The 22,796-nt window shown below is 43.0% G+C and overlaps 3 protein-coding genes across 7 annotated transcripts; all 3 read right to left on the minus strand.

Annotated features, from left to right (window-relative positions):
• Positions 1 to 198: 198 nt before the first annotated feature.
• Positions 199 to 13,220, minus strand: heatr6 (HEAT repeat containing 6). Its single transcript, XM_061752191.1, has 19 exons — positions 12,878 to 13,220; positions 12,495 to 12,602; positions 11,661 to 11,801; positions 11,476 to 11,591; positions 9,647 to 9,761; positions 9,455 to 9,556; positions 7,986 to 8,147; positions 7,711 to 7,922; positions 6,265 to 6,445; positions 5,753 to 5,959; positions 5,348 to 5,447; positions 4,531 to 5,000; positions 3,753 to 3,839; positions 3,229 to 3,363; positions 2,780 to 2,902; positions 2,204 to 2,328; positions 2,037 to 2,133; positions 1,661 to 1,865; positions 199 to 932 (listed from the first exon to the last, which is right to left on the minus strand). The coding sequence occupies exons 1-19, from the start codon at positions 13,181 to 13,183 to the stop codon at positions 379 to 381; spliced, it is 3,546 nt and encodes a 1,181-aa protein (XP_061608175.1). The 5' UTR covers positions 13,184 to 13,220; the 3' UTR covers positions 199 to 378.
• A 975-nt stretch (positions 13,221 to 14,195) lies between these two features.
• On the minus strand, positions 14,196 to 16,267 carry LOC133467159 (dynein light chain 2, cytoplasmic-like). Of its 2 annotated transcripts, none has more exons than XM_061751687.1 (3): positions 16,108 to 16,267; positions 15,283 to 15,426; positions 14,196 to 14,738 (listed from the first exon to the last, which is right to left on the minus strand). In XM_061751687.1, exons 2-3 carry the CDS (start codon positions 15,412 to 15,414, stop codon positions 14,601 to 14,603), a joined length of 270 nt encoding a protein of 89 aa, XP_061607671.1. In that variant the 5' UTR covers positions 15,415 to 15,426; positions 16,108 to 16,267; the 3' UTR covers positions 14,196 to 14,600. The 2 variants fall into 2 exon arrangements, with proteins under 2 accessions (XP_061607671.1, XP_061607672.1); XM_061751688.1 differs by lacking the exon at positions 16,108 to 16,267 and adding an exon at positions 15,861 to 15,994.
• A 1,118-nt stretch (positions 16,268 to 17,385) lies between these two features.
• LOC133467158 (serine/arginine-rich splicing factor 1B) lies at positions 17,386 to 22,036 on the minus strand. Of its 4 annotated transcripts, none has more exons than XM_061751686.1 (6): positions 21,555 to 22,036; positions 20,286 to 20,446; positions 20,037 to 20,209; positions 18,515 to 18,793; positions 18,178 to 18,276; positions 17,386 to 17,880 (listed from the first exon to the last, which is right to left on the minus strand). In XM_061751686.1, the coding sequence occupies exons 1-4, from the start codon at positions 21,746 to 21,748 to the stop codon at positions 18,608 to 18,610; spliced, it is 714 nt and encodes a 237-aa protein (XP_061607670.1). In that variant the 5' UTR covers positions 21,749 to 22,036; the 3' UTR covers positions 17,386 to 17,880; positions 18,178 to 18,276; positions 18,515 to 18,607. The 4 variants fall into 4 exon arrangements, with proteins under 4 accessions (XP_061607670.1, XP_061607669.1, XP_061607668.1 ...); XM_061751685.1 differs by having other exon boundaries at positions 18,437 to 18,793; XM_061751684.1 differs by having other exon boundaries at positions 17,386 to 18,276.
• Positions 22,037 to 22,796: the final 760 nt, after the last annotated feature.

Here is a 22,796-nt window from a genome sequence, read left to right on the forward strand (position 1 = left end):
AACTGTCCATAACAGTCCATTATTTGTCTATATGTGACCTGCAATTGGCTGGCAAACAACCCCGCCTTTTGCCTAAAATCAGCTGGAAGAGGCTCCAGCTCAGCTACCACCCAAATGACAACAAGCGGTATAGAAAACAGATGGATTGATGAATATTTGAGCTCATATCAATTAAAAGTCATGTCAACATGTCAAACGTGATTTTGGTGAATGTTTTTTAATTGAACATAAAAGGCAAACGTAGATGAGCTAGTAACTTTGTTGAAATGATGAGTAACAAAACGTCTCATGAGATTCTGAATTAAAAAACAAGGCAGGTGCTTTATGGAATACTATAAAAAGGGTCCAATAAGGCACGAGGGTTTTGTTGGGAGTTCTTCAAGGTTCCTCGCAGTCTTTCAGCAAATCCCCCAGGAAGCAAATCAGCGCTTCTTTCCCGCGCTCCTCCTCCTCTGTGTCAGTGTCCATCATCTTGAGTCGTTCAACAGTCTGCTGCAGACTTTGGACTCTCTGCTGTGGGTTCTTAGCATCTCCCGCTGCCGCATCCTTCTCTTCCCCCATCCCCTCGGCCCGCAGGTACTTAATCAGGTGCTCCCTGACGCCGCAGTCCTCCTCGCTGACCAGCGAAGCGGCGATCGCGGGCACGTCCAGCGGCAGGCCGAGGCGCAGCAGGTGGAGCAGGGCACGCGAGAGCGTGTGGCGCAGGCTGGCGCTGTACCGGTACTCCAGGAAGTCATGGGTGTCCTCGCTGCTCTGAAGCGCCGCCGCCAGCGACCGCCACACGCGGCCGAAGCGCTCGGCGTCGCCGTAGCAGCGCCGGTGGCCGGGCTCGGCGAGGGCGGCCGCCGATTTGATGCGCACCTTGAAGTTCTTGCAAGAGGCCACAACGTTGCAGAGGGCGGCGAAGGCGTCGCCGGACCAGCACGCGGACTCTACGGGGTCGGGAGGCAGCGTTTAGGCAATGTTGACATACAGTGGTACCTTGACTTACGAATGCCCCAATTTTACGACCGCGCTTCAGAAGCACTGCCACTCGAGTGGGGGGGAGAAAAAAAACCAAAAAAACAACTGTGCTGTTTATTGAACAGGAAAAACAGTCGAGCACACAAATCGAAATTAAAACACTCGCACGGAGCATGAAGACGAGCTGGAGTCATTCAGCTATTCTTTGTGTTTTTTTTCCACAAATACATTTATTTCTATTAAATAAATGTAATTCATAACATTTTTATTTTACTATTTTTCATTGTACCCGTTGCAATAAATACATGAACCAATTAAATAAAAGACAAAAATAAAATGTTTAACATGTAAAATTATTATTTTATATTAAAAAAGTTATTTTTTTCAAAATATTTTTGACAATAAATCAACCTACAATTTAATGAGCTAAATCAATTTAAAAAAATACATATCACAGTAGTCAATGAAAATTTATGTAAATGTGGGGTGCATAAAAGGTATTTTTGCCCTTGTATTCGTTTGCAATTTCCTTCGTGTTTGATATTTGTCTTTTGCTTTGCCTTTTTCTCATTCTGTACTTATCACCTTAATATCTATAAAAGTTACCCAAAAAGGGTAACTTTGCTCACCTCGCTTGATCACATGTCAATCACAGGACTGACACATGCGCAAAGGTGGTTCGCTGTGGTCTACTTACCGAGCGGCAGGTCTGGGTTCCGGAAGGCATTGCCCAGAGCGTAGCAGGCGTTCCAGCGGACCTTCATGGTGGCGACCGACTGCACGGACATGACCAGAGCTCTCACGGCATCCTCCAAAGGCTGCCTGAACAGTGCGCGGCTCAGCTGACCATCGCGCAGGAAGTGCAGCAGGTTTCCCAGGGCTCGCACTGCGTTGCACTTCACCTGGGCGGGCCAAAAAAAGCAAAACAAAACAAAAAAAACATTGAATTTGTGAAAGTAGTGTTGGCATAATGTGTGCAAGAACATCTGAGCTTTATTTGGGGTTAATCAGAAACACTTCAAATGGTGCTTGGTGGAATGTGACTTCAAAGTGGAAATAAAAAGGGGTCACACCTTGTCTTTGTCGGCCGCCGCCCGCGTGGCCGCTTGCAGCATCTTCAGCAGCAACATGTCCGACATCTCCTCTTGGAAGTCCACCTCCATGCAGTCCCTGGAGAAGACGGGGAAACAAAACTTCACTCACTCAGACTCACTCACACCCAAGTTTGATCAGGTCTTACATGTTGACGAGGAGCGTGTCGGTCAGGTTGCCGAGAGACCAAGCGGCCTTGGCGCGGATATTTGAGGATCGGTCGTCCAGGGCGGCGAGGATGACGTTGGCTGTGTCCGCCACAAACATCAAGTCCTCAAATTAAGATAAAACCAATGTGTCGGTTAATTGTTTAGAATCTCATCAATTCAGTGTTTTTTGTTTTTTTAATTATTTTAATTAATGATTAATTAACTATAAATCTGTAGTTGAAATTAGAAAAGAGTATTTCCTTCACTGATTAATTGGGAAATTTTAAACTATTTATATAAAAAAATATGTATTCATTTCAATAGAAATGTAAAATATGTATACAAATATTTAATTGAATTATGTTTCAATGCATAAAAAAATTTTTTGCCAGAAAAATAAACAAAAATAGCAGATCAATCAATTAACTCTGAAGTTAAAATGTATATTATATATTTTTACATATGAATCTACATTTTAAAAATTTATCCATATTTGTAAATATACGGACTAAACTTTCTCACAATTGATCAATTCTTTTTGTGATCCTTTAATCGATCGTTCCGGCCGCCCTTACCTCTCTCAAGCAAGGGAAGAGCACGTAGACGCCTAGAGCCCTGACGGCCGCCATCTTGACCAGGTCGCTGTCGCTGTAGGTGAGCCCCAGCAAGACGGTGATGCACATTAGCTGCGTCTTTTCCTGCGAGCAGCAGCAAATTCTTACACACAAACTAGCGTGACTCCCTTGCAGTCTGGATGTGAAGGGGTGAACCTCTGCTCTGGAGGGAGACGCAGAGTCTCAAGAAGTCTACAATATAACACCGCAAAAAGTCACTAGTCGCTTTTTTATAGGATAGTTCCTAGAGGGATGGCAAAATTCATTAAACTGGACTCACCGACTGTGCATTTCTAAACTAGCTCCTCTCTGTTCGCAGTCACGTCAAATTTAGAACTCAAATTAAAGCCATAAAATCCACGCATCGCCCAGGCGTAAGAAACAAAAAAAAAAAAAAACGTGGAACTCACGGGCAGCTGAGCGAAGGCCTGCGGCAAGATGGAGCTGAGCGTATCGCAGGCACTGGTCTGCAGAGTGGGATGCTGCTGGTTCTGCAGCGCCCCGTTCAGAGGCCCGCTCAGCACCTCCTTCCAGAACTGCACCACCTTTATATGAGAGGCCATTATATACATGTGGACATAAATCTTTCACCATCACTCAATCACTTTACCATAATGAACTACTCACGATATTCGGTTTTATGGTGAAATTTCAGTATGAAGCTAAAATGCACGATTACTTATACACCTTACTTTTACTTAACTTTGACCTTCTCTAAACTTTTGAATGCATGTCCCAAATCTTCAATGTTTCAGTACGTTGTATGTATTATTGTGAATGGCAAAGTTCACAACAGGTATTTGATCCATGAAAATGTATATAACCTATATCTTTGTGTAAAGTTTAGTAAATTTTAGAATCATTCTGAACCGAAAGGCGAATATCCCAAACTATTTGTGAGTAGAAGTGTATGTGCCTTTAAACGCCAACGTACTTGGCTCATGGGGACCCTCGTGCTCTCGGAAACGTCGCTCTCCGACTGGTACTGCTGAATGATTCCGGTTCCGAGCTCCTCCAGCAGCTGCGGAAACACGACTCTTAACACACTCAATGATGATAACATTTCCCGCACCGATGGCAAAAGACATGGTGGTAGACGATCACAATGCAAAGGGTCTATCGGGATGTTGAATCTCAGATTCAGGAGGAGCAGTTTGCTTTTTGTCCTGTGTTCAACTGCAGACATGCTGCTAATACACTGAACAAAAATACATGCTCCTATTTTTCATGAGCAGAACTCAAAGATCAAAGACTTTTTCTATGTACATAAAATATTCAAATATTCTGCACAAATCTGTCTGAATCTGTGTTAGTGAGCACTTCTCCTTGGGGGGATAATCCAGCCACCTCAAAGATGTGTCATTCCGAAATATTAATTAGACAGCATGATTATTGCATAGGCGTGCCTTAGGGCGCCCACAATAAAAGGTCACTCTAAACTGTGCAGCATTACTGCAGTCAGGTGGGAGCTATACTGTACATAAGCTATAAAATACAGAACTCCTTTACTGTGTACATACTGTAGCTAATTTTTTCTAATTCTATATATTCTATTCTATGTATATTTTAGGTTTTTATTATCTATAAAGTGGTACATCTTCCTAGAGAGAAACGGCATTTTTATTCTTCTGCATGACCTGGATATATAGACAAGTGGCAATAAAAATGCTAGTATAATTGAATGAACTCAAAGCCCAAATGTGAAGTGGTACCTTAGCGCCGTGGAGCTGTATGGATGGGTCGCTCTCGGCCAGGCAGCGAGCGCTGAGCTGCCCGATCTCGCACAGGCAGGCTTGGGTCAGCGAGATATAACCTCGCACCAGGAGGGAAAGCACCTGCAGGGCCTCCAGTCGCACCGGCGACGGCTCCAAGGTCGAGCCTCCTCCGCCCTCGCTGTCCGACGGCTCGTCCCTGGGCATCGTCACCAGCGCGGCGCACAGCGTCAGCAGCCAGGGTGGGCCGCCCTCCGTCTCCTTGGGTGTGCGAGGAGCGCGTGGCGAAGGCGTTTCGCCTCCTCGTCGCCAGCTGAGGGCGCGAGAGTCCTGTGGCGTGAAGGAGCCGCAACCGTCACCCGCGCCGCTGCCCTCTGGCTGCTGGAGGAGGAGCTGCACCTCGGGAAGAGGCGCCTGAGTCGTCACCAGAGCGCCATAGAGCGTCAGGGTCGACACTCGCACGTTCGCATCCGAGGACACAGGACAGAAAATGGTTTCAGTCACATTAGGAGCACATGTACAAACAAATGGCATCAAATGGAGCCTAAAATGGCCACTGTGTCTTTTCAGGCATGGCTTCGAGAAATTTGTACACACAATAACAAAAACTAAAATGGTTCACAATTTAGTAGGCTCAATTCAGCCGTCCATCCGTCTAGTATATGTGGTTCCAATTTGGAAGCAATCAGACAAAATCTCTCGGACAAGTTCACTTTACAGAACCCCTGTAAATGGCCAAAACGAGGCTAAAATGGCCGCTTTGAACCATGGGTCATCGAGACTTTGCACATGTCCTAGTACGGAATTAAATAATTACCTCTATGGCGCACATATGGTCGGACCTGCTTCCATAGCGAGCTGAGCAGGCCGGGCCTCAGGCGATGGTATGGCGCGTTGGACACCAGGTGGGCCAAACACTGACAACACAGGAAAGTCTCGCTATTACTCAGTCACACCAGGAGGCAATCTTTTCTATTTTTAACTAATTGACGAGCCCCTAAAAAGGTTTATAAATGCCCATAACTGCCACATGATGGCGCAAAACACTACTTTTTTTCTAAATGAAGCTGCTCAATTAAACATAGTTCCTTGGCAACAAGATGCCACAACATGGCAGCAAAGCGCTACTTTTGTCTACATGAAGCTCCTCAGCTCCCTTCAACATAATTCCTTGGCATAAAGATCCCACAAGGTGGCGCCAAAGCAGAAAAAGTAGTCATACCTTTATGACCTGCGTGAGGGTATGAGGAGACGTCTCGGCCATGAGAACCAGGCTCAGGGAGCGGTGCAGCTCTCGGACGGCAGTGGCCAAAGTGAAGGAGAACGGCGTGTAGGAAGTGCGCGGCGACGCCATATCCTCTGCCACGGCCAGGAACTGCCGGGAGCCATCCAGCATGGCCGACAGCGCTTGCAGGGCGCACGCACGAACCTAAGAAACAGACAACAGGAGTAGAACCAGTTTCTTCCTGGTGGAAGACTATCATTGAGCCTCTCAAGATGAACACTGCTAAAGACATTCAACATTGCAAAATAAGTGATTTACCCACATTTTAGAAACTATAAAAAATATTTTTGCTAATTTTTTTGTTTATGATGTTAAAATGTTCATTTGTTTACATACACTACCAGGCGGCATGGTGAAGGAGTTGTTACCACATCTGCCTCACAGTTCTGCCATATCGACAGCCTAACACGACGCCATACGGCCGAGGTGGAGTGGTGGTCTTGGTCTACCTTGGGCGAGGGGTCCTTCAGTATGATGGTGAGCAGAGTGAGCGGTGGTGCTGTGCCATTTCCGACAGGAGCTTCCGGAATAAAGGAGGACCAGTAGCCGTACAGAGTCCGCTTCTCCACCCACTTGACCACAGCCAGCAGGCAGTGCAGCGCCCCCTGGCGGACGCGAGCGTGACTAAGCCTGATGGGGAAAGAAAAGCGTGATCAAAGACAGTTCATTAGCTACACTCTCCAATTAAATTCAATACAAGAGCAGCTTGAAGATGTGGCGTTACAGTCCACTTGCATCGGGGACTTGTGAAGTCAGTCCTTCAAAAAAAATTTGAGCGTGCCAGTCGGCACTTGCTTTGGTTTGTGAACAGTGAAATTTTATTTTATTATTTGCCATAAAGCAAATTATTTTTTTTTAAATATTGCAGCACTAATAACTATGAATAAATGCATTAAAATATATATTTCTTTTTCCTGTGCAGTCGCCACATTTTGTTTGGCATGCTGTCACCTACAGGTTTGAGGTGGTTTAGGATTCTTTGGCCTCCATTTAATTTTAGAAGAAGAAGAATCACCTTTTATTGTCATGAACATGCATGCATGCACACGAAATTTGTTCTCTTCATTTCCTTTTTAGCATAAAACATTATTAATAGCTGTAAATTAATTAATACATCAAATTAAAAACACCAACAAACAAAATCTAAAAGTTATGCACAATTGTTGCACACTTTGACCTACAAGAGCAAAGTTATTTCGAATTGTTCAGGCTTAGTGGAGTTTCATCAACCTTGAAGCTCAACTCATTACAATTAATCCTCATTTAATTTTACTTTATTTGAACTATTTAACGTAAAGTAAATTATTTCACCAACAGCTATAAATAAAAAAATAAATGAATACATGAGATAAAATAAAAATCAGGAAATCTGGTGAGCACATCTGCCTCACAGTTCTGAGGACCCGGGTTCAAATCTGGCCTCGCCTGTGTGGAGTTTACATGTTCTCCCCGTGCGCGTGTGGGTTTTCTCCGGGTACTCCGGTTTCTTCCCACATTCCAAAAACAGCCATGGTAGGTTAATTGAAGACTAGATTGCCTGTAGGTGTGAATGTGAGTGTGAATGGTTGTTTGTCTATGTGTGTCCTGCGATTGGCTGAGAACCAGTTCAGGGTGTACCCCGCCTCTCTCCCAGGGTCAGCTGAGATAGGCTCAAGCACGCCCCCGACCCTCGTGAGGATAAGCGGTACGGAAAATGGACGGATGGGAAATGAGAAACACAATAAACAAAATTTAAATGTCTGCAATTGGCAACTACTTTGTTTGGCATTACCACCACCTACAGGGCTGGAGTGGAACAGTATTGCATGACTTGGCACCATTTTTTATGGAACAAATCTAATCCTAATGAAAGTCCCATTGGTACACTTAAATAGTAAGATCACATATTTGAGTACCTCAGCTTGCTCTGCGCGCTGCCTTCAGGGTCAGAAAACTCTGAATCAGACGTATTCCGCTTCCACGAGGGGTTGAGAGAAACCGCAGGTTTGGCTTCACTTCCTGTTTTGTGAGGCGCCAACGCCGCTGCCTCTCCGTCGTCCTCGTCGTCCCGCCTGCTCTCCTCTATGCTCGTCTTCTTCCCCTTCCCTCTGGACCTTCTCTTCTTGTTCTACGAGAGGAAACATTGTGAGTCATCACATCTGAAGAACCGTACTGGAGGTCACCGCCTTACCGCGGACCCTTTCCCCCCGCTGTCCTTTGCCGCTTCTGTCGGTTTTGTGACTTCGCCGTCGGGTTTGCGCTCCAAGGGACTCTCGTAGTGCGGGAGAGGAGCTGGGTTGAGAACGGTAGGCCACTCCACGCTGACGCCCGGAGCTCCCTGAAACATGAGCCTCTGAGAGAAAATTTAGTGCATTAATGGAAGAGCTGGCTAACTAATAATACTAAGTCTACCCCAACTAACCCTACCAACTTCACTAATCCTAACATTTAATTAAACCGTAACTAACCCCAACCTTAATCACTTTTAACTAACCCCAGCCCAAAGCCCACACGCTTAACCCTATGTTGGAAATGTGAACAGTTCAAACCGTAATGGAATCCAATGCTAAGAAAGGAACTATGAATTTAAGCAACAAGGCACCACGCCTTAAGCAACGAGGCACCACGCCTTGACTTACAAGTTTAATTCTTCTGCCACGCTCAGAATACATCTCAAATTATCTTCCGCCATTGACATGAATGGAAATGCCACTAATCAGTTCCAGCCCCCAAAATACACCAACAAAAATGTAAAAAAAAATGTGTTTTTAAAGAGAAAAATAGCACTCTACAGTATTGTACTTCATAAAAACATACTGTAATACCAAAAATATGATTTATGATGATGATTTCATGCTTCAGTGACGAATTGAGATGGTGCTGATCCTTCTGGTGTGCGCACCCTGGCCACCAAGGGGTAATGCATACAAAATACACAAAGAAGGCGGTCTCTTCTAAACTCAGTAAGCTGCAGTAATAACAGTCCTTTTTCGCAGAGAATAAATAATATATGCCTGTGTGTTTCCTCCCACATCCCAAAAACACGCATGGCAGGTTAATTGAAGACTCTAAATTGCCCGTAGGTGTGAATGTGAGTGCGCATGGTTGTTTGTTTCTATGTGCCCTGCGATTGGCTGGCGACCGGTTCAGGGTGTACCCCGCCGCCCCCGAGAGATAGCTGGGATAGGCTCCAGCAGCCCGCGACCCTAGTGAGGATAAGCAGTAAAGAAATTGGATGAATGGATGCCTGTGTGTATTGTTATATTCTCTGTCTATGTGTGTTGCTGCACTTTTTGTGTTCGAATATCTATTGCTAAAAGGGTCAGATCTACCACGGCATTGATGATAGTTTCGTTAGCCCATCTACGACGTTTTGCATTGTGTGTTAGCATTAAGCTAGCCGACTTTCTACGACAAAGCTATGTGGTTTAGCTAAATACACGTGTAAATCTCTTTGTTTTATGTTTAGTTTTACAGCAAACTTACACAGGGACTGGCAATAAGCAGCTTGGCCTCTTTTTTGAAGAATTTTTCACTATCTGCTGTTTAATAACAAACCGAGCCACGGCTCGTATCGCGAAAGACACTGAATGGGGGTCACTCGTAAGACAAGGTACCGCTGTATTATGTTCTAACGTATTATTACGTTCAATTTGTCACCTTCAGAGCGGCCAGCACAGATCCGACCACTTCACCGCCGCCAAACTTCCACTTCCCACCCAGGAGGCAACAGTGGAGTCCTTTCAGCGCTGCTTGGATCACCTGCACATACAACACATGCTTAGTTGGGGGTTGAAGGTGAATTCATTTGTGCGCATCCTGGTATAAAAAGCAGGCGAAAACAATCCTTACAATGCAGTAAAAGAGCTCGTCACCATCGTCCGGTCGGGCCGCCTGCAGAGTTTGCAGGAAGACAGAGAAACACACGCTCTTGTGTCTGTCATCCAGCGGCGGCTGACCAGAAATCCTGGAAAGAGAAAGCACTTTTTTTTTAATACAGGAGGTATGTAACAGAGACATTTTCCATTTTAGGTCTATTGCCACCAGTTGCACTTCATTTTAGACTTGTATTACCGACTATGTATGAAATCATAAAGCATTCATTCATGTTGATATGGTGATTCACATTGATGCGGGTACTTTTTTTTTGTGGTCATTTTTGTCCTGAGGCTAAGTGTTTCAAACTATAATTTACTGCAAAAGGGGACAAAAGTTAGCTTTTGTACTCACAATGTGAGTTATATTTTTATGAAATTACCCTTTTTATTGCAATTTTACAATAACTATTTTATAACTTTTTAATATTATTTTCTATCCATCCATCCATTTTCTTTATCGTTTATCCTCACTAAGGTCGCAGGGATGCTGGAGCCTATCCAAGCTATCTTTGGGCGAGAGGCAGGGTACACCCTGAAGTGGTCGCCAGCCAATCGCAGGGCTTATTATTTTCTATTAGTATTTAAATATTGCATTATTTTATATAATTATAAGTTTTATCTCAAAGAATTTGAACTTCAAAACTTCGTCTTTCTGTAGTTCAATTAAAAAAACTTATTCACTACACTGAGTAAACTATTATATGATTTTATTTGTTATTATTCCGATGATTTTAGCTTACAGCTAACGAAAACCAGAAATTTTACCATCTCCAAGAAATTAGACAGTTACATAAGAAACAGCAAAAAATATTTTAATAAGGAAATGAGATTGCAATTGGCCTTATGAAAAGTATTTTCGTGTGCTGAATGAATCTGTGCAATGAGTTTTATTTTTGGAATTGCAATGCTGAAATACAACAAACACGCCTACACTATTCAAATTTAATGAGATGCACCTACCATATATATTTTTGGTAATTGATTTACGATTTTATTATTTATAATATATAATAAATTATTTTAAAGTATTTCCATCCATCCATTTTCTGAGCTGCTTATCCTCATAAGTTGTCGCGGGAGTGCTGGAGCCTATCCCAGCTATCATCGGTACACCCTAAACTAATTGCCAGCCAATCGCAGGGCACATACAAACAAACAACCATTCGCACTCACATTCACACCTACGGACAATTTAGAGTCGTCAATTAACCTGCCATGCATGTCTTTGGGATGTGGGAGGAAACCGGAGTGCCCGGAGAAAACCCACGCAGGCAGGGGGAGAACATGCAAACTCCACACAGGCGGGGCCGGGGATTGAACCCCGGACCTCAGAACTGTGAGGCAGACGCTCTAACCAGTCGTCCACTGTCCCGCCTATTTTTAAGTATTTGCAGATTATTATTGTTACTTTAAATTATATTTCACTGTAAATTTGATGTAAATATATTTTAATAAATTTTATACTATTATTATTTTATGAAATATTCTATTTAGAATGATTTTATTTAATTCAAAATATGTTTTGTGCACCATGTTATTATATTATCAATCTATTTGCATCACATTGTTACTTTTTTTGTTCATGGATTCAGGATATAATGTTGCTTCGCCAAGTCCCATTTTGCTCAATTCCCCGTTAGTGTCTTCTTTTCTTCTTGCTTCTTATCGGCTAAAATGGCCTTTGGGTGCGTGCGTAAGTGTGAGTGTACGCATGATTATAGCGCCACGTGTTGCTTTGGCATGTACGCAACAGCCTGCAAATTTTCGATATTTGTACCCTATAGTTGGGGATATAAAGCCCACCTGACACAGATGTTGGCCATACAGGTGAGGGCCATGTGGCGTAGATCCATATCGGGCTGTGAGGGGGCGCTGTAGAGCAGCAGGACTCCGCCTTCACCCAGCAGATTATTGAGGTGCTAAAAAAAAAAAGTCAAATGTTGAGGTTGTAGAAGTTGTGGTCAGGGAGCGCGTGAGAGGCATGGCACCTGGTGGCACTGCGGTCCGTTGCCGTAGACGACGGTAGCGAGCGCCTGCAGGACGCCGAGGTGCGTCCACGTGCTGCACGCTTCCAACACTGACGTCATGTACTTCAGCATTACGTCCAGCGTGTGCTCGTCCATTATTACCTTACCAAAAAAAAAAACAGTGTCCAAAAGAACAGGAGGCCAGTTTTTTTTTTTCTGATGAAAAAAACTTGTTTATTAGGGGAGAGGGGTTTATTTCTTCAAGGCGACTAATTGAGAGTGTTTATTAAAGCAGAAAGGCACCTACTTGAGGAACTACACTAAAATAAAATGTGTTTTTTTTCTCTTTAAAAAAGGAAATTATTGTCATATTTTTTTCAATATGACAATAATTTTGCTAACAAAAAAAGGGAGGCTTCTATTTGGGGAGTGGCATTTATTTGTTTAGGGCAATTAAATGAGACAGGACAGGGAAGCCACTATTTGATGGTAAATTAACACATACTTGTTCCTTTTCCTGACAAGAAAAAGGAGGAGTCTATTTAAGGAGAGGCATTTATTTATTTTATTTATTTTTACTGACGAGAAAAGCGAGGATTCTACTCAGGGAGAGGTGTCTATTTCTTTAGGGCAACTAAATGAGACACAAAGTGAAGCCAGTATTTGACAGTCGAAAAAGGAGGCGTTCATTTAGTGAGAGGCATTTATTTCTTCAAAGGAGACTAATTGTGACATTTATATTCCACTGTTTGACGACAAGTTACCACTTACATTATTTTCCCGATGAGAAAAATGAGCCATTTATTTGGGCAGAGGCATTCATTTCTTATTATTAGAGGAAATACGGTCAATTACCTTAAGCTGGTTGAGGAGGTGATGTACTAGCTTGCAGAGCTTGACCACCAAGTGTTCTTGACTCATCGGCACAAGACCGCTGGCATTCACGAGCAGGTGGCACACATCCTGAGATTAAGAGATTTTTATTTCATTTTTATTATTACACCACCGGGAAATCATTTATTTCCTGTACGAATGTAGAAATGGATGCATGTACATGTCCTCGCCATTTCATCACGGCCCAAGAAAGGGGAGCGCCACGCAGTTTGAGAAAGTCCCGGACAAGCGCACTGTTCACTGGTAAAGCCAGTGGGGAAGGCTCGGTTCCTCTCAAGGGTCTGCTACGACTTTAGCCCCGGAAACAAGACATTTAAAAACGCCACAAAGTGTCCTCGCCTTACCTCCGGTCGAATGTTTATGTTGGGCTCCAGGCTGCGGTTGAAGTTCTCGGAGATGAGCTGGTCGAAGAGGAGGTTGAGCTCCTCCCGCAGCTGGCTCGTGTCCGCCCGCAGCCCTCGGAGTTTGGCGGCGCAGCGGCAAAAAAGCCGCTCGGCGTCAGTCTGCTGCCGAGCGCAGCGCTGCCGCACGTCCGCCCCCTGAGGCGTGAACGGAGCGGCGTCAGCGGACAGAGCCACCGCGGGGAAAACGGGCACACCACGGCAGATGACGGGAGCAACTGACGCCGGTAACCCGCTCGGCGCCGCCATATTGCTTTGGCTTCCTGAACTTCTTCTTCGTTGGTTTTAAAGTATTTACGCTGGTAGACACTGGTTATAATACCGCCGCATGAGGGCTTGGCGAGTAAATGCAGAAACGAGAGAAGAAATCACTGAAAACTTGGTTTAATTACTTTATTTTAAAAATATACTATGAAAGATATGTCAACATTGTGATTTCTAAAATTGTTCAAGCAAATATTTTGAGATACATTTGATTTGAGAGAGAGAAAGATTTGTGTGGGGTAAAAAAAAAAAAAAATCACAAAGGTGGGAGAAAAAGGCTTTTTCGAACATACCTTTATTCTAAAAACCTAGATCTTAAGGGTAGAAATAAAACAGTTTATAGATTTTTTATTGGTTATTCTAAAATGAATATATATTTGCAGGTAAAAATATAAATCACTCAATTTGCTTTATATTTCTTATGTAAACATATATACCTGTATATTTGGGGCTAACAATAGAAAGAGATACATGGTTTATGATATATCTGTAGTCAAAAACTGGTTCAAAGTACAAAGCTCTATATTATACAAAACATTTTGTCTGAAATACATTTTGCGATACAAGTTTCTTGTCTAAATGTACTTGTTATAGCTTAGATATATCTTAAATCTTTTTTTACTTTATATATTACAAGTTAAGCAGTGTAGAAAATTGATTTTATTCTATTCTAAATTAAGTACTTATTTGTATCATGTGCCTGTGGGGAGTTTGCATGTTCTCCCCGTGCCTGCATGGGTTTCCTCCCACATCCCAAAAACATGCAGGGTAGGTGAATTGAAGACTCTAAATTGCCCACAGGTATGAATGTGAGTGCGAATGGTTATTTGTTTATATGTGCCCTCCGATTGGATGGCGACCAGTTCAGGGTGTACCCCGCCTCTCGCCCAGAGATAGCTGCTATAGGCTCCAGCACACCCACGACCCTAGTGAGGATAAGCGGAGCGGAAGATGAATGTGTGTCTTGTTGATTAATCCCAAAGAAAGACAGAGACAATTTCCAGTAAACATAAGACAATATTTAATTCCAACAGTGTTAATGTGCAGAATGTAAAAAAATTACACCATGCACCGACACAAACAGCAACAACAGTGAGGGGGAAACATGTACTATAGTTGGAAGTGGGACATTTTATTCAGCATAGAGACAACAATCCGGCACAGAAAATGAAGGCTTTTACAACAAAAACACTGCCACTCCTTTTAAGTCAGTGACAAATTAAACATCTATATGAAATAATGTACATACAAGCGTTGGTCACGGGACAACAAAAATACCTCCCAAAACGTGGTGAACACAGCGCCATATTCGCCTTCATTCGTTAACAAAACCTCCCGAGGGAGTCCCCGTCTGCAGCGGGGCTGATGGACAGCATGGACTTGTTTAATGGACAGGGGCATTTCAGCCCGACTTGAAGAGCAGGATGGCCACTTGGCCGAGGTAGAAATAGATGAAGTGCTTGGTCTCGTGCGTCACGTAGCTGCCAAAGTTCCGGCCCACGATACAGTGCCACGTGGGGTTGTACTTCTTGTCAAATTCCTGCCAGAGTCCACAAAAGACAGTTCAGCGGGGTACACACGCTGCGGTAATCAGGCAGAATTATTATTTTTTTTTCTTCCCTTGCGAGCCAACAGCACAGGCCTGATCATCAGATGTCTAAAAATTACACTGAATGATTATCCTATGGTTTAAGGTGTGTTAAGAAGAGTGATTTAACTCTGTTCCGATTTGCTCAGAAAACAATCGGGCTTGACAATCGTAAATGTTGAACCTGTTCTACATCTACAATGGTAAATCCTTGTGTGGTGAACACAGAGTTGGGCAGAGTCACAGACTGCATGACTGGGACGTAAAACAGAATGACAGCCAATCAGGAAGCTGTTCTTCTTTGCATTTTGGTCTGGATGCAGCATGGCACCATACTGCCTCTCACGGGTCAATCTTGGTACTACGACAGACATGGATATGTGCGCGTCGTGTGTTTTGGTCATCTGGAGCACACCGCGCATATAAAATAGCAAGACCACACTTTGCTGGAGTCTCGCACATTTTAAAGATCGGTATGTGTGTATGCAGTACGCACCTTTTTGACATAGGCGGCAATGTCCTTCTCGATGTTGTACTTTTCCATGGCCTGCATGGCGCAGTCCACGGCGTCCTGCTGCATTTCTTCGGACATGTCCGCGTTCTTGATTACAGCCTTCTTGTCAGACATGTTGGCTCTAAACTACAAAAGCAAAAAAAATAAAAGATCAATACAAGACAATGACTACATTCTCCAATTTTCTATAGCACTTGTCATTACAGTCACATGTGCGCTTGAGCCCATCTCAACCGACTTTGGGAGAGACCTTGGACTGTTCACCACTCAATCACAGGACACTTATAGACAAGCATTCACACTCACTGTTACACCTATGGAGAATTTAGTATCTACTAACATACATGGTTTTGGAATGTGGGAGGAAGCCGCAGGAAACCCACCAAGAGAACACGCAAAGCTGAGACTTCAACCCAGAACCTTTAAACTGCGAGGCACACGTGCTAACCACTACTTCACTATGCTGCCTGACTATTTTCATAAAGGAGAGGGGGGGGGAAATGGCTTTGTGCACCACACAATTCAAAAGTGTATGTGGCCAGAGTATAGTCATAAATTACCTTGGAATGTGAGGTCTTTAAAGTAGCTTAATGGCCCGGAATAGTGCGTTTGAGTGCACGACTAACAATATTCACACTTAACAATTAGCATCATTCCACAATCACAGGTGAGCTCTTTTGTCACGTGAAACCAGACTTTAAAAAAAAAAAAAACAACAACAACAAAAATTGAAAATGCCCTAAGATGACGTATAACCTAAGAGGTAAATTGGCATTAATCATCAACCAAACACACAAACAAACTTACCTTTTCCAAGATAAGATGTATAAACGTCACGAGAAGCTGCGAAGTGAGTCGCTTGTCTGAACCACAATGTGCTTTCTTTCCCAGTACCGCCCTTCCCTTCCTGTTTGCTCGCCGATTGGCTGCTGTCCGCAGGCTTTTTCCGGGTATGACGGCCGCATCTTGTTTCCTCCCACAATGCACCGCGCTACCTACTCCCTATTCTCCGAGCGTGATTGGTTAAACCGAAACCATCGGTCCCGTTTGAACATTATGGCTACGCGAGTAACCGCATTCGCGTGATGTACAACATTTTTGTCGCGCTAATGCCACCGCGCTTAAAACGCACGAGAAGCTAAATTACGTTTTTTGAGTAGCGCAGCTATATTGTGACGCCATAAAGAGGCGACAAAATGAGCACGTGACAGCAGCGATATGCCTGTCGGTTCTCTCCAAAGAATATAAAACATCCGTGAGTGTTTTGTCTACTGGAGAGTGACTTAAGAAGGACCTCGGACCAAACATTTAATCGAAAATTGGATTATGTATTGTACCATAATTAGACTATTCATACCTGGAGAGGCGTGAGTACGACGTCACAAAAAGGCGACGACGTTGCACGAGATATTAACGTTTCATGTAGTGCAGAAATTGCAACCTCATTAGCGAACATTAGTTGATACAAAATCTCAAAAGTTAACGCACTAGACCAGTGGTGAATAGAGTAGCCCCAAATTTTTGTCGAGTACTGTTACTTCAGAATACTCCAGTAGTCATGTTTGCAGTAAAAATAATAACCTTAGCTGTATTTATTTTTCAAATCAGTGTTTGAACATCGAATAGACAAATATACGCAAATTCATAAATGGACTAAGTGTCTATGGATAGGTCTGAAGCTGCTGAAAAGTTTGAGGGATTGAAAGCAAATAAATGACAACACTTAAGAGCGGGTCCATTTTGTGCTAAGTTTAACTGCCTTTAAAATAATGCGTTAAAAAGTTATTGAAGGCTCTAATTACCTCATTTCAAACAGATTTTAAAAATATATTTAGTTTTTGTCATAACACAATACTACTTTTCTCCAAAAATAGCATAAGTTAAAATATTTTTGCCTTAAGACAACTAAAATTACACAAAAATGTCACTGCTAGGTTTAGACTATAAACATTACTTGAATTATGTGGATTTGTTAACAGTTCGGTTTTGCAAATGTGCACACTTGTAAAGAGAAATGAAAGTGTATATTCAAGAAGTTGCAGGTTTCATGACACATTCACAACAGAGAACATTCCAGACAATGCATACATTTTAAATTTTTATTAAAAGAGAATAAAGCTCTGATGACACCGGAGACTAAAGAAAAAAAACAGAAACCACCTCGTCAGGAAAAAGCGACCAAGAAGATACAAACCACATTCCCTCCCTCCATCCCTTTCCCCCTCCCTCCACCACCTGGAAGCCCCTCGTGGTTTTGATCAGAGCTCTTCCTTTTCCAACAATAAAAAAAATAAGATGAAAAGTCACAACACTGTTGCTAATTCAGAATTTCCACAAAGAAAAAAAAAAAAAAAAGTCAACACTAAATGTGTTTTTTTAAGGGAACACCGAATTAGTTTGACTATGGAACTACAATGCTTGAAAGGTTGGACGTGGGAGCTTCTCCTGGTACAAACAACAAACAAACACACGAACAAAGAAAAAGCTCCAATGATCCTGCTCCTTGTATCCATCCTGATGCCTAAAAATCCTAAATCCTGATCCGGCTCCGGATGGGGTGACAATGAGCCCAGTCCAAACCTTCAGAATACCAGCAGAACCAAAGAGAAGGAGTTAGAATCACACCTTCGCATTGAACTGAAAAATATCTACAATTTGATGTCATTTAAGTGGGTGCAGGGAAAACCACAAAGAAATTTAACAGAAGAAAAAAAAAAGGGGGGGGAGCCACCACCTACAAACAAAATGGATGCAGTAGCTGTTTTTTTTTTTATGGTGGGGGGGTTGAGTATTGAGAAACAATGGGGCGCCATTTTAAGTGTAAAAACATGTGAACAGCCTCACAATTAGATGTTTGTAAAGGCACAACCATCATACCATTGCGTGCCACATTTGTATCCTCCTCCTCCTCTCCTCCTGTTTATCCTAATTTGAACTGTTTCCTTCTCTTCCCATCCTATCCTGCTGCTCTGATCTCTACAGAGAGACACACAAGAAGATCAGCGGACATAATGCTTTGAGAAGCCAAATAAAAAGCACAGCAATAGCGGCAGCATTTAGGGTGCAGGGAAGAGGGGGGTGGAAAATGGAAATAGGAATGTGAGTAAAATGAAGAAAAAAAAAAGACCCAACTCACAGTGAAAAAGGGGGGAGGGTGGGGGGGGGCGAACGGGGTGGCGACAAAGCACAAAAAGGCGGGGCTAATGAGAAATACATGATAAACGGGATCCGACGCCGAGGTTTCTGTTCCCTCTCTCGACACGGCGCTCTCCGTCAGGGGAGGGCGGCGACGACGACGGCAGTGGCTCTAGGTGCGGGAGCGGGAGCGAGAGCGGGAACGGGAGCGCCGCGGGGAGTAGCGCGGCGAGGCCCGCCCGCGGCGAGCGGGGGAGTAGCTGCGCGACCGACTCTTGCTTCGGCTGCGGCTGCGGGAGCGGTCGTAGCTGGGGCTGCGGTGGCCGTCCATCCTGACGCGGATGTACGCCGTCTCGCCCTGCGCACAAACCACACATTTGGGTTCAAGATACCCTATTGCATCAAACACCCACTTTATAAAACATTTACTACAAAACATGTAAATAAAACGGCTCTATTTTTTCAAATCTTTATTCCAGCCCACTGACAAATTATATATATATTTTGTTACATCATCAAGTGCAATGTAATATTTCTAACAATATAGATCCTAAAATTGGTTAATCCACGAGGTATTTTTCATCCATCCATTCTTTAATTGATTCACTATAAGTAAGAAAATGATAAAATAAAAACAAATTAAACTAATTGGCTAATTATTTAATTCAACTAAAAATGAGAATGAATTATATTTTTAAGAAACCATCTATCTTCCACTTATCAGGGGTATATTTTTCATACAAAAAAAATTGGATAAAGAATTGCTTAAATTATAAATCAAATAATTTCTTATTTTATGACTAATTTATATCTTACACATTCAACCCCCCCCCCCCCCCCCCATTTGTCCATCAAAAAAAAAAATACTTCACCCACCCCCTCGAAGTTACTATTAAAATGTGACTATTTTAACTAACATCCATCCATCCATCCATTTTCCGAGCCGCTTCTCCTCACTAGGGTCGCGGGCGTGCTGGAGCCTATCCCAGCTATCATCGGGCAGGAGGCGGGGTACACCCTGAACCGGTTGCCAGCCAATCGCAGGGCACATACAAACAAACAACCATTCACACTCACAGTCACACCTACGGGCAATTTAGAGTCCTCAATTAATGCATGTTTTTGGGATGTGGTAGGAAACCGGAGTGCCCGGAGAAAACCTACGCAGGCACGGGGAGAACATGCAAACTCCACACAGGCGGGGCCAGGGATTGAACACAGGTCCTCAGAACTGTGAGGCTGATGCTCTAACTAGTCGTCCACCGTGCCGCTGGTGGAATTGTACTGACAGTAAATTACATTTGAAAAAAATCACAAACTTACTTTCTCATTCATTAAATTGTCTCAATGAAAACATGAACAGGTTTTGTAAAAATTTAACATTTAAAATGTGAATATATCTGTTGTTCTTAATGTGAAATTGTAATTTTTTTAATTATTGAAAAACAGAGTACTTGAAAAGTTAATATATGAAATAAATGGTCCAATTAATCATTCACTTGCTGATTCATTCATTAAAATGTGACCTCTATTTGCCAAATTCAAATACATAAAATGTTTTGTGTCCGCTATTCGGGGTTTCCCCCCTCCGCCTCGCCTACCTCGTGGGAGCGGAACTTGCTGTTGTCCAACTTGTGCACAGCGTAGGTCATGTCCTCCTTGCGCACAAACTCCACCACGCCGCTGCCGTCGCGGTTCACGTCAGCGTAGCACACATCGCCCGCCTCTCTCATGTGGTCCTTCAGGTCCTGCCAGCTTCCACTAGGAGGAAGACCTAAAAAAATAAATAAATAAGTTAAGACTTTTTTTTTTTTACACCAATCCGGCAAGCTGAGGAAGCCGCAGCTCACCTGACACAATGACCCTGTACTCGGAGCGTCGAGACGGGGGTCCGTATCGGCCCCTGGGGGCACCCGCCGCTCCGCCTCGGCCGCTTCGGGGGAACTCCACGCGAAGTCGGTAGCCGTCATAGTCGTAGCCGTCGCGGCCGTACACGGCATCGTCCGCGTCCCTGTGAGGAGAGAAGAAAAAAAAAAAAAAACACAGTCGAGTTACATAACTACTAAATGTACAAATTTTGCATGAGTAGTTTGTGTAGATCTGTTTAACAGTCATAAATGTTTAACTTCAAGCATTTTAAAAGAAGATAATCAAACAAAATGTGCAGCTTACTTGTCTTGGTGGGATATACTATCAGCTCGAAGCTATTTACACTTCTATAAATTTAAACACAATTTACTTCCTTATAACTTTTATGGTTGGAACAATAACATTCACTTGCATAAAGGACCGACTTTTTGAGAGCTAAACTCTTCCGGCGTTGGTCTGCCTCATCTTAATTTTATAAAACGTGCATTTTGAAGCATTTCAATAAAGATATCCCCCAGAAATTAATATTTACTTTTAAATTGTCTTTGTTTGATATGTGTAGCCTGACACTTGATTTAATGTATTTAAGCGCATTTTAATAAGTTGTATTTTACAGAAGCAACTCTTAGGGGTAGGCCCATTCTACCTCTTCCAAGTTTACTGTAAACTGTATAAATCCTTAATCTTAACGCCCGATTTAACCAATTAGGCTCATTTTAATGTGATTAAAAAAAACTCGCATTTTTAAATATATACCCTTGAAAGTGCTGAACATTTGGTTTTCATAGGCAAATCTTTCATTTGAAAGCATTTTAAGTTAGACAAGCCCGAGAAATGAAGTAATGTTAAGTTAATTGGTCTTTGATACATTTGTAGACTGGAGCTCGATTTGAGCGATTTAACCTTAATTTAACGTGAGACGGTGTATTGTACAGAAAATAATTGTTCGGGCTAAACCCAGTCTGAGTAGATTTTTGTTGTTTTAAATTTATAAGTCCCTCAATTTGAAACATTTTGAATAAAAATCACAAAAATTACGTTACTCTAAGTGTAACGGTCTTTGTTTGATCCATTTGAAACCTGGAGCTCGACTTAAGCCATATAAGCTTGTTCTAATGTTATAACGAATATGTACATATAGTTTAAAATATATGTTTAATTGAATAAACACCCAAAAACCTGAATTGGAGCCCAATAAAATGACACTTCATGCAAGCTAACTCCATCGCGAGCGTGTGTTGCGCGCTCACCTCGGGTCCTCGAACTGCACGAAGGCGAACGGCGGTCCCCCTCGTCGGTTCTTCAGATCGATGTCGCGGATGGAGCCGTACTTGTAGAACAGGTCTTCGACGTCCTTGGAGCGGATGTCGGGCGGCAGGTTGCCGACGTAGATGCGGCAGTCGTTGCTCCCCGCGGGTCCGCGTATAATGCCTCCGCTAGACATGCTAGCTAGCGCACAATGGACGAAGTGGTGTGGTGGTAGCGTGGAGTAGCTAGCTAGCGTGAACGCTGGGTCCTTCCTTAAGCGAATAAGAAGCGCAGTTGCGGTTCAACTAGACTCGCCTCGCCGTTGGGAACAACGCGGGGAATATTGTGGCACAACTTGGTCGCCGTACAAGTGAAGCGCCTGAAGGTATTAAAGTGGAAAAGACCGCGCTAATTCCCTGTAAGTGCTCGCCTCTCCACTCTCCGCCAACACCGACGTCTTCTTCGTTGGACTATTTGAAGGCAGCTGGAAGGGCGCGCACACTGCCACCTACAGGAGAAACGTGTGAACTACTTCAGCGAGCTCGCCTCCTGTTTCCCGCCAACATTGACTTCTTCGTGGGAATATTTAGCGACAGCTGGACTTTGCTTACACCGCCATCGACAGGAGAAGGATGTACATTGCACGTATCTAAATGGCAATTTGGAGTCTTTCAGTTGTTGTTCTTTTTTAAATTATTATTTATTGATATTTTAGTCACCAAGGTTAAAAAAAAAATACTGACATAATGAATTGGAATTAAAGCGAAATAATAATAATAAATAATTTAGATAATAAACATTTAAAATGTAAAATATGTGAAAAGATTTATTCAATAGTTCCTTATTCCATTAAGATGTGAAAAGGGGGTTTGTGCTTAAAGCTGAAGTCTGTAACTTTTCAAGTCATTTTCACCCAAGCCACGACTAGTGAAAATGACAGTGCTGATCAGCTCCTCTAACCCCTTGCTGTACTTTTCAGTAGAGTATTTGCAGTGACGTGCGGTGAGGTTCATGATTGGTGCGGTACTGACTTGTCACGCGACGTCTGGAGCTCTATGAAGCTCAACTCGAGACGGCCACATGCTGGTTGTGGCACCGTACATACCAGACTCCACTGTGCACTTTTAGTGGCTTTTCTTGTCGATAAGAATGACAAAATGTCACACACTTTCATTAACTATATTAGACAGTCTGTTAAACGTCAGTAAGTGCAGTACATGTGTGATAAAACGTATATTATTGGC

The sequence above is a fragment of the Phyllopteryx taeniolatus genome, chromosome 17, assembly GCF_024500385.1.
Source record: "Phyllopteryx taeniolatus isolate TA_2022b chromosome 17, UOR_Ptae_1.2, whole genome shotgun sequence".
NCBI classification, from domain to species: domain Eukaryota; kingdom Metazoa; phylum Chordata; class Actinopteri; order Syngnathiformes; family Syngnathidae; genus Phyllopteryx; species Phyllopteryx taeniolatus.

Bases quoted from the DNA above. Each gene is read 5' to 3' on its own strand.
- heatr6 (XM_061752191.1), bottom strand. From the start codon at position 13,183: ATGGCGGCGCCGAGCGGGTTACCGGCGTCAGTTGCTCCCGTCATCTGC. The intron at 9,762-11,475 runs GTGGGCTTTATA...TTCTCTTTCCAG, and splicing joins ATGGCCAACATCTGTGTCAG to GATTTCTGGTCAGCCGCCGC. The intron at 9,557-9,646 runs GTAAGGATTGTT...TTGTATGTGCAG, and splicing joins ACGAGCTCTTTTACTGCATT to GTGATCCAAGCAGCGCTGAA.
- LOC133467159 (XM_061751687.1), bottom strand. From the start codon at position 15,414: ATGTCTGACAAGAAGGCTGTAATCAAGAACGCGGACATGTCCGAAGAA. The intron at 14,739-15,282 runs GTGCGTACTGCA...GGACTCTGGCAG, and splicing joins TTGCCGCCTATGTCAAAAAG to GAATTTGACAAGAAGTACAA.
- LOC133467158 (XM_061751686.1), bottom strand. From the start codon at position 21,748: ATGTCTAGCGGAGGCATTATACGCGGACCCGCGGGGAGCAACGACTGC. The intron at 20,210-20,285 runs GTGAGCTGCGGC...TTATTTTTTTAG, and splicing joins GTACAGGGTCATTGTGTCAG to GTCTTCCTCCTAGTGGAAGC. The intron at 18,794-20,036 runs GTAGGCGAGGCG...GTTTGTGCGCAG, and splicing joins GCAAGTTCCGCTCCCACGAG to GGCGAGACGGCGTACATCCG.